This window comes from Garra rufa, chromosome 22, assembly GCF_049309525.1.
Source record: "Garra rufa chromosome 22, GarRuf1.0, whole genome shotgun sequence".
NCBI lineage: Eukaryota > Metazoa > Chordata > Actinopteri > Cypriniformes > Cyprinidae > Garra > Garra rufa.
The window spans coordinates 42,506,661-42,519,725 of NC_133382.1; the positions used below are offsets into that span (position 1 = coordinate 42,506,661).

General features: G+C 35.0%; 1 protein-coding gene across 1 annotated transcript; it reads right to left on the bottom strand.

The window, feature by feature from the left end:
- Positions 1–473: 473 nt before the first annotated feature.
- LOC141298053 (tubulin polyglutamylase ttll6-like) lies at positions 474–9,645 on the bottom strand. The gene is made up of 13 exons (XM_073828560.1): positions 9,166–9,645; positions 8,947–9,065; positions 8,719–8,849; positions 8,453–8,609; positions 8,218–8,361; positions 7,712–7,797; positions 7,397–7,622; positions 6,871–7,049; positions 4,752–4,940; positions 4,516–4,660; positions 4,099–4,338; positions 1,315–1,600; positions 474–824 (listed from the first exon to the last, which is right to left on the bottom strand). Exons 2-13 carry the CDS (start codon positions 8,965–8,967, stop codon positions 580–582), a joined length of 2,049 nt encoding a protein of 682 aa, XP_073684661.1. The 5' UTR covers positions 8,968–9,065; positions 9,166–9,645; the 3' UTR covers positions 474–579.
- Positions 9,646–13,065: the final 3,420 nt, after the last annotated feature.

The window sequence follows — 13,065 nt, forward strand, 5'->3', positions numbered from 1 at the left end:
TTTTCTAAACTATAGTGAATAAACTGTGAAAATGTGACAAATGTTGAAAAAGGGTGTCTGAATAAATTTTGGTTTGACTGTATAATAACAAAATCTAGCATATCAGTTTAGCCGCAAAGTATTAAACCTACGCAAAATTTACCAAAAAGTGGATGCTAGAACTAATAAAACAAAATACTATAAAACATTTTATTGAATGTTTATTTATATTGGCTCAGTATGACATGAAAATGTCATGAAAATAGCTTACAAAGACTGTGTTAAAAGTGTTCACATTAATTTATATTAAAATCATTCACGTATGGCTTCTTTCAGACTGTGAATGCATAGTAAGAAAAAACACAAAAGGCTACAGTAGGCACCAGCCCACTTCATTGTCCATTTAGTCAAGTTCCCTGACTAACTCTAACCAAGTTACAGTACTGAAAATAGAGAGAATTTCACATTTTCAGTACTGAATACAGACCTTCTCACCTTCTATTCTTGATTAACCTCTGACATCTGAACACCTTCCTTTGTATCCTCCATACTAATTTTTATTGAATTACTTGGTTGAGTTGAGCTTGTACACACCCTGGGTCAGTGGCTGTGCTCATGCGGAGGGACTCTGCGAGGGTCCTTTCGAAGGCCGTGGGAGAGGTGTGGTCTTGGGACAAGAGGAGCAGGGGTGGAAATGACGTAGAGAGATTTGGGGTCACGGAACATCGTGGCACCCTGCGGTCGCCCTAGAACGAGGGGAGGCACTCCTAGCATTGACGCTCTCGCTCTCGACTCAGCCAAGGAGGAACTCAAGCTGCCATGACGCCAAGCGAAAGACCCATTTACTGTAAAGCAGAGAAATAAAAGAGGTTAAAAGTTTACATACACCTTGCAGAATGTGCAAAATGTTAATTATTTTGCCAAAATAAGAGGGATCTTACAAAATGCATGTTATTTTTTTATTTAGTACTGACCTGAATAAGATTTTTCACATAAAAGATGTTTACATATAGTCCACAAGAAAAATAATAGCTGAATTTATAAAAATGACCCCATTCAAAAGTGAAAACCTGAATGATCAACAGCTGTGTTTTTTTCTGTGTAGTGATAGTTGTTCATGAGCCAAATTAACAAATTCTTAGTTTTTTTTTCTCTCTTTCCAACAATGACTGTATGATTATAAGATCCTTCTTTTCACACTGAGAGACTCATATGCAACTATTACAGAGGATTCAAACACTCACTGATGCTTCAGAAGGAAGCACATTCTTCAAGTTGTATGTAAACTTTTTACTTCAACTGCACAGCCCAAAAAGTATTCAAAACGTTAATTACTTGTCAAAGGTATCCGCTGAGCACTAGTAGCTTTTATTAGACATGTAGATGCCTGCCGCTCTGCATTCGACGCTGCCGTTTCTTCCGCACCACAGTGTTTCAGACCTCCCGATTCAGTCTGGACTGGTTGGAGCAGACCATTTTCTAGAGAGGGCCATGGCTTTCGGTTCTGCAGTGGCTGGGAATGTATATACTGCAGGCAGGGCTTGGCTTTTGTAGACACTTGCTGCTGCATCATAGTGCAGAGGTTCTTCTGCCTGAAAGAAATCTCTGCAATGGAGTCCAACTGGATAGAGAAAGCAGAAACATTTTATTTTAAGGCATGTCCAGTAAAAGAGGAGAATCTGCTTACTTCTTTCTGCAGAACACAAAGTAAAATATTTTGAAGAATGTTTTAACTGTTTTTATATTCACATTTACATGACATTTAGACATTTAGCAGACGCTTTTATCCAAAGCAAAGGACAATGGAAGCAATCAAAAACAACAAAAGAGCAATAACATGTCTCATTTAGCTTAAAGGAACACTCCAGTTAATAAGTTGAGTTTTACCATTTTGAAATCCATTCAGCCGTTCTCCTGTTCTGGCAAATATCACTTTTAGCATAGCTTAGCATAGATCATTGAATCATATTAGACCAACAGCATCGCGTTCAAAAATGACCAACGAGTTTCGTTTTCCTATTTAAAACTTGACTCTTCTGTAGTTATATCATGTACTAATACTGGCGGCATTTGTACATGTGCTGCGTGATATTACTGCGCCTGCTTCGGCCATGTTACGGCAGCAAACTTCCTTGACTATTACGCCGGAATGGGAGTGTAGTTCCTAATCTTATTGGCCTAGAAAATCGCAGCTTTACATTTTCCGCCGGTCTTAGTACACAATATAACTACAGAAGAATCAAGTTTTAAACAGGACAAATATCGAAACTCGTTGGTCATTTTTGAACGCGATGCTATTGGTCTAAAAGGATTCAATGATCTATGCTAAGCTTATGCTTATATATAGCCAGAACAGGATAACGGCTGAATGGATTTCAAAACGGTAAAACTTATTAACTCAGGGGGAGTTGGAGAATGAGCCTATTTCCAAAAAAAGTGGAGTGTTCCTTTAACGCAGTACACATATCAATTTTTTTTAAATAATAAATAAAAGGAAAATAGAATAAAAAGCAAGCTAGTGTAAGAGGCCTCAAAATAGATAGATAAAATACAACAAGAACAGAGAAGCTAGTGTTATTTATTTATTTATTTTATTTTTTAAGAAAAAAAGCAGTAAGTAAATTAATAGAGATAGAATACTTCAAAAACAGAGAAGCTAGTGTTAGTTCATTTTTTTTAGGAAACAAGCAGAAAGTAAATTAATAGAGAATAAGTCTAAAAGGGCAAGTTTTTAAATTTTTTTTTTAAGAATAGAATTAGAATAAAGGGTCAAATAAAATATACATACATTGTATATTATATGTGACCCTGGACCACAAAAACAGTTTTAAGTCGCTGGGGTATATTTGTAGCAATAGCCAAAAATACATTGTATGGGTCAAAATTATTGATTTTTCATTTATGTCAAAAATCATTAGGAAATTAAGTAAAGATCATGTTCCATGAAGATTTTTTGTAAAATTCCTACTGTAAACCTATCCAAATGTAATTTTTGATTAGTAATATGCATTGTTAAGAACTTAATTTGGAGATCTTTAAAGGTGATTTTCTCAGTATTTAGATTTTTTGCACCCTTAGATTTCAGATTTTCGAATAGATGTATCTCGGCCAAATATTGTCCTATCCTAACAAACCATACATCAATAGAAAGCTTATTTATTGAGCTTTCATATGATGTATATATCTCAGTTTTGTAAAATTTAACCTTATGACTGGTTTTGTGGTCCAGGGTCACATATATATAATGAAACAACTAAACTAAATCTAAAACCATTAAAACTTGCGTTTAAAGCTAAAACAAAACAAAATATAATTATGAAAAACCTAAATGTAAAAATTCAACTGAAAATTAAACATTTTAATTAAAATAATGATGTTTAAATAGGAAAATGTGAGCACAAAATCAGCCTTAAGTAGCACAGGTATATTTGTAGCAATAGCCAAAAATACATTGTATAGGTCAAAATGATAGATTTTTCTTTTATGCCAAAATGATCAGGATATTAGGTGAAGTCATGTTCCATTAAGATTTTTAGTAAATTTCCTATCGTAAATATATCCAAACTTAAATTTGTATTAGTAATATGGATTGCTAAGAACTTCATTTGGACAACTTTGAAGGCGATTTTCTCAATATTTTGATTTTTTGCAGTTGTATGTTGAAATATTGCCCTATCCTAACAAACTATGCATAAATGGAAGGCTTATTTATTCAGCTTTCAATTGATGTATAAATCTCAATCTCAAATAAAACTGACTCTTATGACTGGTTTTGTGGTCCAGGGTCACAAAAAAAAAGAAGCTACATCAAAATATAACCAAAAAAAACCTGATAAAATGACAAAGGCACATTAAATATAACTATAACCTAAACTGAAATTAAAATGAAAATGGCAAATAATTAAAAGCTATTTCAAAATATTAATACATTCTGTTACTGTATATAAATAATACTAAAATAACACTGCATTTGGACTCTATTGACGTTCATTTGACAAAAAAGAGACATTTTTCAAAATATCTTTATGTTCCTTCCAGAATAAAATTACACAGGTGTGAAACATCATGCGTTTTTCCTGGATGAACCATCCCTTTAATAATTTTTTTTTGCTCACATACCTTGTGATCATGTCTGCAGTGTGAGGGAAAGCCGGTTTGTTCGTGTGAGTGGTTGAAAAGTTCTGTAAAATGATTGGCACTTTGAAGTAGCTGGCGCACTTGGTTCACCACACCCATGTTCAGCAGCAGAGTCTCTCGCTGGTTAAGTTCATTGACTCTCTCTGCTTCCTCTTCCTCTATTAGGTCAAGAGCAACAGGTGTCTCTCCCCTCAAGGTGGTCTGCTCCAGCATAGATGGAAGCTAAAGAAACAGATGACACCATATGGAATTCATTAGATCATGAGCTCAAATATAGACACCAGGGTCCCTCTAGTGGTAGTTCAAAGGAAGTGAATGATTAGTCAACCAAGGAAACTTGCAATACACAATGAATAATGTAAACAATTATTATTAACAGAGTTAAAAAGAATGACTCACTGAAACAGGGTTTTGGCATGGGGGTTGAATTCTTCTTGGTTTTGCTCTTTCACCTGCAGATTCTCCTTGAAGATCCTGCTTACGTGTTCCCTTCTTTTCCCGTTCTTTCTGTTCCTGCTTCAGACGCAATTCCTGAAGCTGTTGCCTACAGATACACACATTTTGAATTGATTTTTTTTCTTCTGCTGTTGTTTAAAATGAGCTCGATATGTTATGTATGTGCAATATTCGCACACCTGGCACACTCCTCTCTGGCTTTGGAGGCTGCAGTGTCCTGGAAGAGAGAGCTGCTGTGCTGAAAATACTTTTCATATTTCTCCCCTCCTTCCCGAGGGAAGATCCGTCGGAATCCACCCATGTGTTTTGCTTCATATTTCTCCATCTGCTCCACACTAGCAGCCTGTGACTGACGAAGCTCCTCATTCCTTGTGAGGCACAACACAGGGAAGTTGATGTAAGATGTTGGCTACTACACAGTTATTGTATAGCTAGTATGTGAGCCCATTTCTGCCATGAAATAAAAAAAGTATTTGCGACCAGCGTTGGGTAGTAACTAGTAACATGTAACAGAATTACGTAATTTAATAGCAAAATAAATGTAACTGTAATCTGTTCAATTAAATTACAGTTACTTATGAAAATGTTAACGATTATTTTCACACAAACAGTCTCAGTAAGAAGGTACAAAAGCTGTTACTGGAAAAATGAAACAAATCAGAAGCATTTAGGTAATAATGTGTACACTTTAGGTACTATTATGTTCCTTTAAGGTAGTTATATGCACCCTTTAGGGGTAAAAAAGGTACAAAAATAAAACTTTTAGAAGGGTACTGCCCCAGTGACAGCTTTTGTACTTTTTTTTCTGAGAGTGTACAGATTTGATTGATTTCTTTCCCAAATTGCATTGGTGTCTCATATTTTAGAGCAGTCAATGTTTCAGGAGTTTAGGACACAGAATAGATGACATGCTTATTTGATAACTGCTATATTTTCTAGTTTATGTATATGCTTTATTTGATAAGATTCACTGTTTTTCCCCCAGGGCATTAGATGCTAGTGTTTGCTGTTATAGCTCCACAAAGATTTGACTTCGAAAAACAGTATCTTGTTATACTAAATATATCTTGTAATGATGTTAAATCTCTATTTAACCTCAGAACAATCTCAAAGTAAAAAGAGGTGCTAAAGTCTGATTTTATAGTGGCTATGCTTTAAAATTAAATTATTATAATCTTAATTCAAGTGATTAGGGATTTTAAAAATCAGCGATGAATTGTACTGTTAGGTTAATCCTGTCTGCTTCAAATGTTTTAAAATGCTTTAAAATGCTACAGTTTAGAAAAAAAATGTGAAAAAATGTAGAAAAGTAATCAAATGTAATCAGTTACATTATTTTATGAAATACGTACACTACTTATTAGATTTTAAATAGGGTAACTTCTGTAAGCTATTACATTTTCAAAGCAAAACACTGATTGCAACATTGTATCTTAATTTTTATTTTTCACAATGTTGAGTTAACATCTCACAATTTAGTTTTTTTTCTCAGAATTGTGAGTTTATATATAATTTGTAAATTATCTGATTTCTCTGATTTCTGAGTTTACATCTTACTACTCCCAGAACTGTTCTTGAAAGAATCAGTAATGTGAGAAGTTAACTCAAATTTCCGAGAAGAAATAAGCCAGAATTACGAGATATAAACTCCCAATTCGAAGAAAAAAGTTTGAATTCCAAAATCCATCTGTTCATCCCTAATATCTTAACAGGGTCCCACAATGAATTATGAGATGGTCACCCAAAAATTTAAATTCTGTCATTAATTACTCGCCCTCATGTCATTCCAAACCTGTAAGACCTTTGTTCATCTTTGGAACAGAAATTAAGATATTTTTGATGAAATCCAAGAGCTTTCTGACCCATTTAAAGCCCAGACAGGTAGTAAGGACATCGTTAAAATAGTCCATGTGACATTAGTGGTTCAAAAATGAATTTTATGAAGCCACAAGAATACTTTTCATACACAAAGAAAACAAAAATAGCGACTTTATGCAACAATTTCTTCTCTTCTGCGTCAGTCTTCGACACATAAGCTCAAAGCTCTCAGATTTCATCAAAAATATCTTAACTTGTTCAGAAGATGAACAAAGGTCTTATGGGTTTGGAACGAGATGAGGGTAATTAATGACAGAATTTTCATTTTGGGGTGAACTTACCCGTTATCTAAAAATGTTAAGTTATAAACTCTGAATTACAAGAAATAAAGTCCGAAATTACATATTTTTTGTTCCGTGGTGCAAATAGGCTTTCGTATACTAGCACTGTTTTTAAGTGCAGCTGTGGTTTTTGTGGTACCTGGCTTCTCTAGAGCGGTTCTGCTGGAGTCTTTCCTTTACCCGGCGTTTCTCCTCCTCTGTAATTTTCCTGCGGTCACAGGCCCCCAGGTTAATCAGCACCAAAGTGTCATACAGCAGGCTGTCCTTTACCTCACGGTCTAAACGGGAGTCTGTGGTGAAGCTGGGCGAATGGTTGACCTGAAGACACAGTTTGAAAGGTTGCCACTCTTAAACATAAAGGTTCCAAAAGAGTGTTTTTGCAGTGATGGCATAGAAATCCATTTTTGAACCTTTCAGTGAACAATTCTTAAAACAAAAATTTTGAAGAACATTTTAAAAATCTAAAGAACCTTTTTCCACTATAAAGAACCTTTTCTGCATTTGAAAGGTTCCATGGATGTTCAAGGCTCTTCATGGAACCATCAATGCCAATAAAGAACCTTTATTTTTAAGAGAGTACAGCTAGAATAAAAGCAATTAATATAGCTTTTGTTACGTCAAAAAGTCACAAAAATGGTCTGAACTACATCAAAAGGAACCCATACCTCAAGAAGCCAAGGTTTAAGTCGACGGTCCAGTATCACATCAAATCCCAGGATCTCAAAGCAGGCACTTCCGGATGCATGATTGGGGAAGCAGGTGTGGTAATTGTGTTTGAGAATGGGGTGGGCTGATATTAGTGTCTTAATGATGACATCCTCAATGTCCGTCCACATCTTCTCAGTGTCATAGCTCATGCCTTCCATGTGAGTCTTAAAGCTAGAGAGTTTCCTATGAGGATGTAATTGAAAAATGGTTGTTCTGTGCAGCTTTAAAGGAAAATAGCTGAAAATCATCATCTGCGAGAACACGTAGATTACCGTTTGCTGCCGGTATCTTCATCACGTACAAAGTTTTCACTATGCTTATTGATGGCATAGTTAGTCAAGTGCATGCAAACATCCTCCTGTAGAGTTGGGAAGACATGGAAATTGAAGAATCAATATTTCATTACAAGCAATTTTTTATAGATTTTCTATTAACCAGTGTGCTTTAAGCAATATTAAAGGGATAGTACACTCAAATTTGAAAATTCTGTTATCAATTAATTACCCTCATGTGGTTCCAAATCTTTACGACTTTTGTTCATCTTCAGAACACAAACTGAGACATTTTTGATGAAATTCGAGAGCTTTCTGTTCAAGGTCCAGAAAGTTACCAAGAACACACGCATGCATCGTGGTACTCCCCAAAATGAACGTGGTAGGACCCTTGCTGTCTATGGAGGGTCACAAAGCTCTCCGATTTCATTAATTAATGACAGAATTTGCTTTTTTGGGTGAACTATGCCTTTAATAGCTACTAGAATGCAACTGTTGCCCCTCACCAAATTGCTTCCAGTGGGCTCTGTATATTGAGTGGTGCAGAAACGGACTAGTCCTTCATTGTACATGAAGATACGGAAGGGGTCACAGCTTGTCACTAATACATAAATGCGCAAGTCAAACTTGAACCCATCAATGATGAAAGGCTGCAGAAACAAAGATTCATTTTAAAAATAAATGAAGACTTTTTATGTATTTATTTTAAATCTAACTGGATATTAGAATTCATGAATATACCTTGGATATGTAGACCTGGCAAATCATGTGTTCTCCTGGCCGAATATCTTTGTTGGACTTGGTAAGATAGATACCACGACCTTGGCAACCTGAGTCTGGCTTGCAGATATACGTTTTGTGCTTTTTGGCTCTGGTGTAGGCTTGGAAGTCACTATAACTAAAGGACATTGAGAAATGAGGTGGAAAAGGCAAAAAGATTAAAACGTTCTTTTTATGCTCATTAAGGGTTGTAACTTGATAGTATGACTGAAGTGGAATTGACTCACTCTGCAGGGAGGCACCATGTGCGAGGAAAGATGTTGTACTCCTTCGGAAAGAGTTTCAGCATACGGTTCATGTTGCGTGCGAGCAAGTCCTTCCTGCAGATTTCATTCATGCCAGGAAAATGGTTGATTTTCTGAGGGGGAAATTTAAGCATCTTGTTAACCACGCAGGAATGAGTGAAACTGAACAGGGCACTAAATTAGAGGAGAATGACTTTTGGCAGCAAACACCTGGTAACGTTTCATATCCATGACTCTGTCTAGAGAGACAGAGCAGTCGGTCCAAAACAGAGTCCAGTCTTCTCCTTCTGCAGCCTCTCGGAGACCATATCTGCGAGCAGCACGACGCACTTAAAAAGAAAAAAGTGCCATTGTCAAAACTTTAATGTTGCAGTTAATTTTGCATAATTCATAAATGTTTGAAGTTAAAATCACAAAGCAAAAACGTACCACTCTCATATTTGCAGTTGGTGAGATTTATCCACAGTCATCTGAAAAAGAGGAAGAGGACAAAGAGACAGACCTGTGCATTGTTCAGGAATCACAATCATTTTGTTAAAAGCTCCCGTACCTTCTTATGTTGTTTAGAACTATTGTTAATTTAAGTTAACAAATTAAAAAGATTTGAGCTGGGTAATACACTAGATATCAGCTTATCAAATGATGATCAACATTTATGCTGCATTTATTAATCTAAATTAATTTATAAAACTTCTGTTAATTGTTCATTTATGTTTGTTTATTATACAGTATTGATTCATTCATTTATAATTCTTTTGCTGCCTATCTGGGACCAGGCCGTGATCATTTGCTATTGTTATTTTATACAACATTAAACGTTAACAATGTGCATTACCAGTCAAACGTTTTTAACAGTAAGATTTCTTATATTTTTTTACCAAAAACTTTAGGAATTAACCAAGCCTGCATTTTTTTGCTCCAAAATACAGCAAAAGCAGTAATATTGTGAAATATTTTACTTTTTAAAATAACTGCTTTCTATTTGAATATATTTTTATAAATGTAATTTATTTCTGTGATCAAAGCTAAATATTCAGCATCATTACTCCAGTCCTAATGTCACATGATCATAATTCAGAAATCATTCTAATATGTGACCCTGGACCACAAAACCAGTCTTAAGTCGCTGGGGTATATTTGTATACATAGTATGGGTCAAAATTAATGATTTTTCTTTTATGTCAAAAATCATTAGGAAATTAAGTAAAGATCATGTTACATTAAGATTTTTTGTAAAATTCCTACTGTAAGCCTATCAAAATGTAATTTTTGATTAGTAATATGCATTGCTAAGAACTTAATTTGGACAACTTTAAAGGTGATTTTCTCAGTATTTTGATTTTTTTGCACCCTTAGATTCCAGATATTCAAATAGATGTATCTCGGCCAAATATTGTCCTACCCTAACAAACTATACATCAATAGAAAGCTTATTTATTGAGCTTGATGTATGTATATGATGTATATATCTCAGTTTTGTCAAATTTAACCTTATGACTGGTTTTGTGGTCCAGGGTCACATATGCTGATTTGCTGTTTAAGAAACATTTGTTATTATTATTAATATTTAAAACAGTTGAGTACAGTTTTTTTGTAACATTATACACTATACCATTTAAAAGCTTGGAGTGAGTATAATTTTATTTATTTATTTATTTTTATTTCGTTTTTTAATTTATTTATTTATGACGGATCACGTGACTGGAGTATTGATGCTAAAAATTCAGCTTTGAAATCACAAATATAAATTAGATTTTTAAATATATTCAAAAAGAAAACAGTTATTTTCAATACTAAAAATATTTCAAAATTTTACTGTTTTTGCTATACTTTGAATCAAATAAATGCAGGCTTGGTGAGCAGAAGAGACTTCTTCAAAAAACATTAAAAATATTACTGTTCAAAAACTTTTGACTGGTAGTGTATATACTGAAATTAATATTAACCTAGATTAATAAATGCTGTAAATGTATCGTTCATTATTACCTCATGATAGCCAGTGCATTAACAAATTTGAATAAATTGAACCTTATTGTGACATGTTGCAGTATTACTTTATTATGTTATGTCAACTATTCAAAAGTTTCAGATTAGTATTTTTTGCAAGATCTGAATACTTTTATTCAGCAAGAATGCATTAATGGATCAAAAGTGACAGTAAAGACATTAAAGTTTTATTTTAACTTTTTATTCATCAAAAAATCCTTTAAAAAGTATCACAATTTCTAAAATGAAATAATATTTCACAATGTTACCATTTTTACTGTAGTTTTGATCAAATAAATGCAGCCATGGTAAGCATAAGCTTCTTTTTTTTTACCAAAAAAAGTCTTACTGACCACAAACATTTAAACAATAGTGTATATGAATACCTAAAAATAGAAATGACTTACTTCTTCTTTCTCTTTTTCTTCTTATTGGCTGCAGGCAAAGGGATTGGTGAGTTACAGGCCTCAGCGTGAGTGTCACTTCCCCAGCCTTCTCCCTCCACCCCTGGATCAGGCTCACACCTGCAAGTTTCACTCACTGAGAGCTCCGCCGGTGTCCCCATTCTGAGAACCAACATAAAAGTTTGATGAAGACTGAGCGAAGGCTGAGAAACTAGATTTAGTGAAACACCTATTTAAGAACTTATGAGCCGAAAGATCTAATATCGCTACCCGATGTCACATCCTCAATGTGAAACTCAATCAACCCTATCTGGAGTGCGCTCATGTAAAGGGCAAAATGCTCAAGCATCATGTGTCTGTCCTCATTTCTCTCCACAGATGAGTACCTCACCTGTCAACAACATGATTGAGGTTTTGTCACGTAATACTTCAACTAACCCATATTTTTAGTATTTAATCAAGTGTCACACAAAGCAACATCACGGTGGTCCAAACTCAAGTTTTAGGTGCTTTTGTAAGACTCCTGAGAGACATTCATGATGTAACTGTATTCTGAGCTAATGAACTAGATCATCCTGACCATGACCTCTTGGCCCTGAGCTCAAATGAAATGGCTTCGTGACCTTGTTCAGTGAGAAGACAAAATATATAAACATTTTAAAGGAGAACTTTTTTCTTTGTTATTTATCAAAAGATTACTAGAAAAACACATAATGACTTTTGTAACATCAATTTATCCAAAAAAAGGACACATTTGATAGCTAATTCAACACTTACGGTAACCCGTCCTGGCAGTCAGATCACAATCCTTTAAGACGGAAAATTCTCCTGTCCACACCACTTAGCTTTATCTGTCCAGTGGAAGGCTATCATCCTCCCCACAGCGAGCTGTCGTCTGGGTGCTGGCACGTAATACCTGACAAAAAGGAACAAATTCGCCTCTTCTGTGATGGGTGGCCCAACTTGGATATACTTACATACTGACATGCTGAAACCTCAAGATCAAGTGACCTATTAGAAACACAGGAGACCTAAACCTGATACATGAACATGAAAATGAAGTCCAGGAGGCGAGCAAGAATCAGAGAAGAAAGACAATCCCTACTTGTCAAACGTGACGAGAAAAGTGGTTGGTTCATGGAACAAACAAGCATACATTAAATGAAGTTGTTGGTTACAATACACTCGGCAACAATATATTAAGATGAAACATACTCATACAAACTCTTTATAATTACTTCTCAATCATTAAAAACAATAAAAATGTGAATTATAATATGAATATCTGATATTTCGACATTTCAAGAAGCAGAAAACAAAGTCCAGTCGACTCTGAAAAATCCTGTGACATTGAAGTAACACTCACACTGTAATTAATTATACTGTAACGTTAACTAAGGCACTTTATAACAACCTAAAAGTATTTTGGGACATGTTTTATTCTTTGAAGAACTAACTAATCATAAAACATAATTGTTTTTGAACTACCTGTAGTGGCTAAACCAAAATAATAGCGTACTTCATTCCTTCGCGGTGGAAGTCAGTGCACGACTTTCCCTGTACGATTGCCATGACAACAGAACGCGTTTCAAAAGCAAGTTAGCTGCTATTAGCTAGCTGGCTAATAATCTTAATTAAATAAATCCAGCGAATAAGATCCAATGTGTCCAGTTGAATTAGTGTACACACCTGTTGCTGTCCTTGTGGTTTCAGCGGGGGGCAGGATCATGGATTTTCATGGCTGTTTAGGAGGAAATGTCAGCGGATTTTCTCATGCCTACAATGTTGCCAAGTGCTCTGAAAACGAAATGAGCAGGAGTTCAGGAGAACACAGAGCCGTCCAATCTCACTTCATGTTTACAAATGCTTGATCTCTGATTGGTTCTCACTCTTTTTTGATCATTACTCCTGTGCAAGTCCTTTTGACACCGGTTAACTG

Excerpts from the sequence above, each read along its gene's own strand:
- LOC141298053 (XM_073828560.1), bottom strand. The coding sequence starts at position 8,967 with ATGGATATGAAACGTTACCAG. Across the intron at positions 8,850-8,946 it reads TGGATATGAAACGTTACCAG|AAAATCAACCATTTTCCTGG; the intron begins GTGTTTGCTGCC and ends TTTCCCCCTCAG. Across the intron at positions 4,661-4,751 it reads GCCAGAGAGGAGTGTGCCAG|GCAACAGCTTCAGGAATTGC; the intron begins GTGTGCGAATAT and ends GTGTATCTGTAG.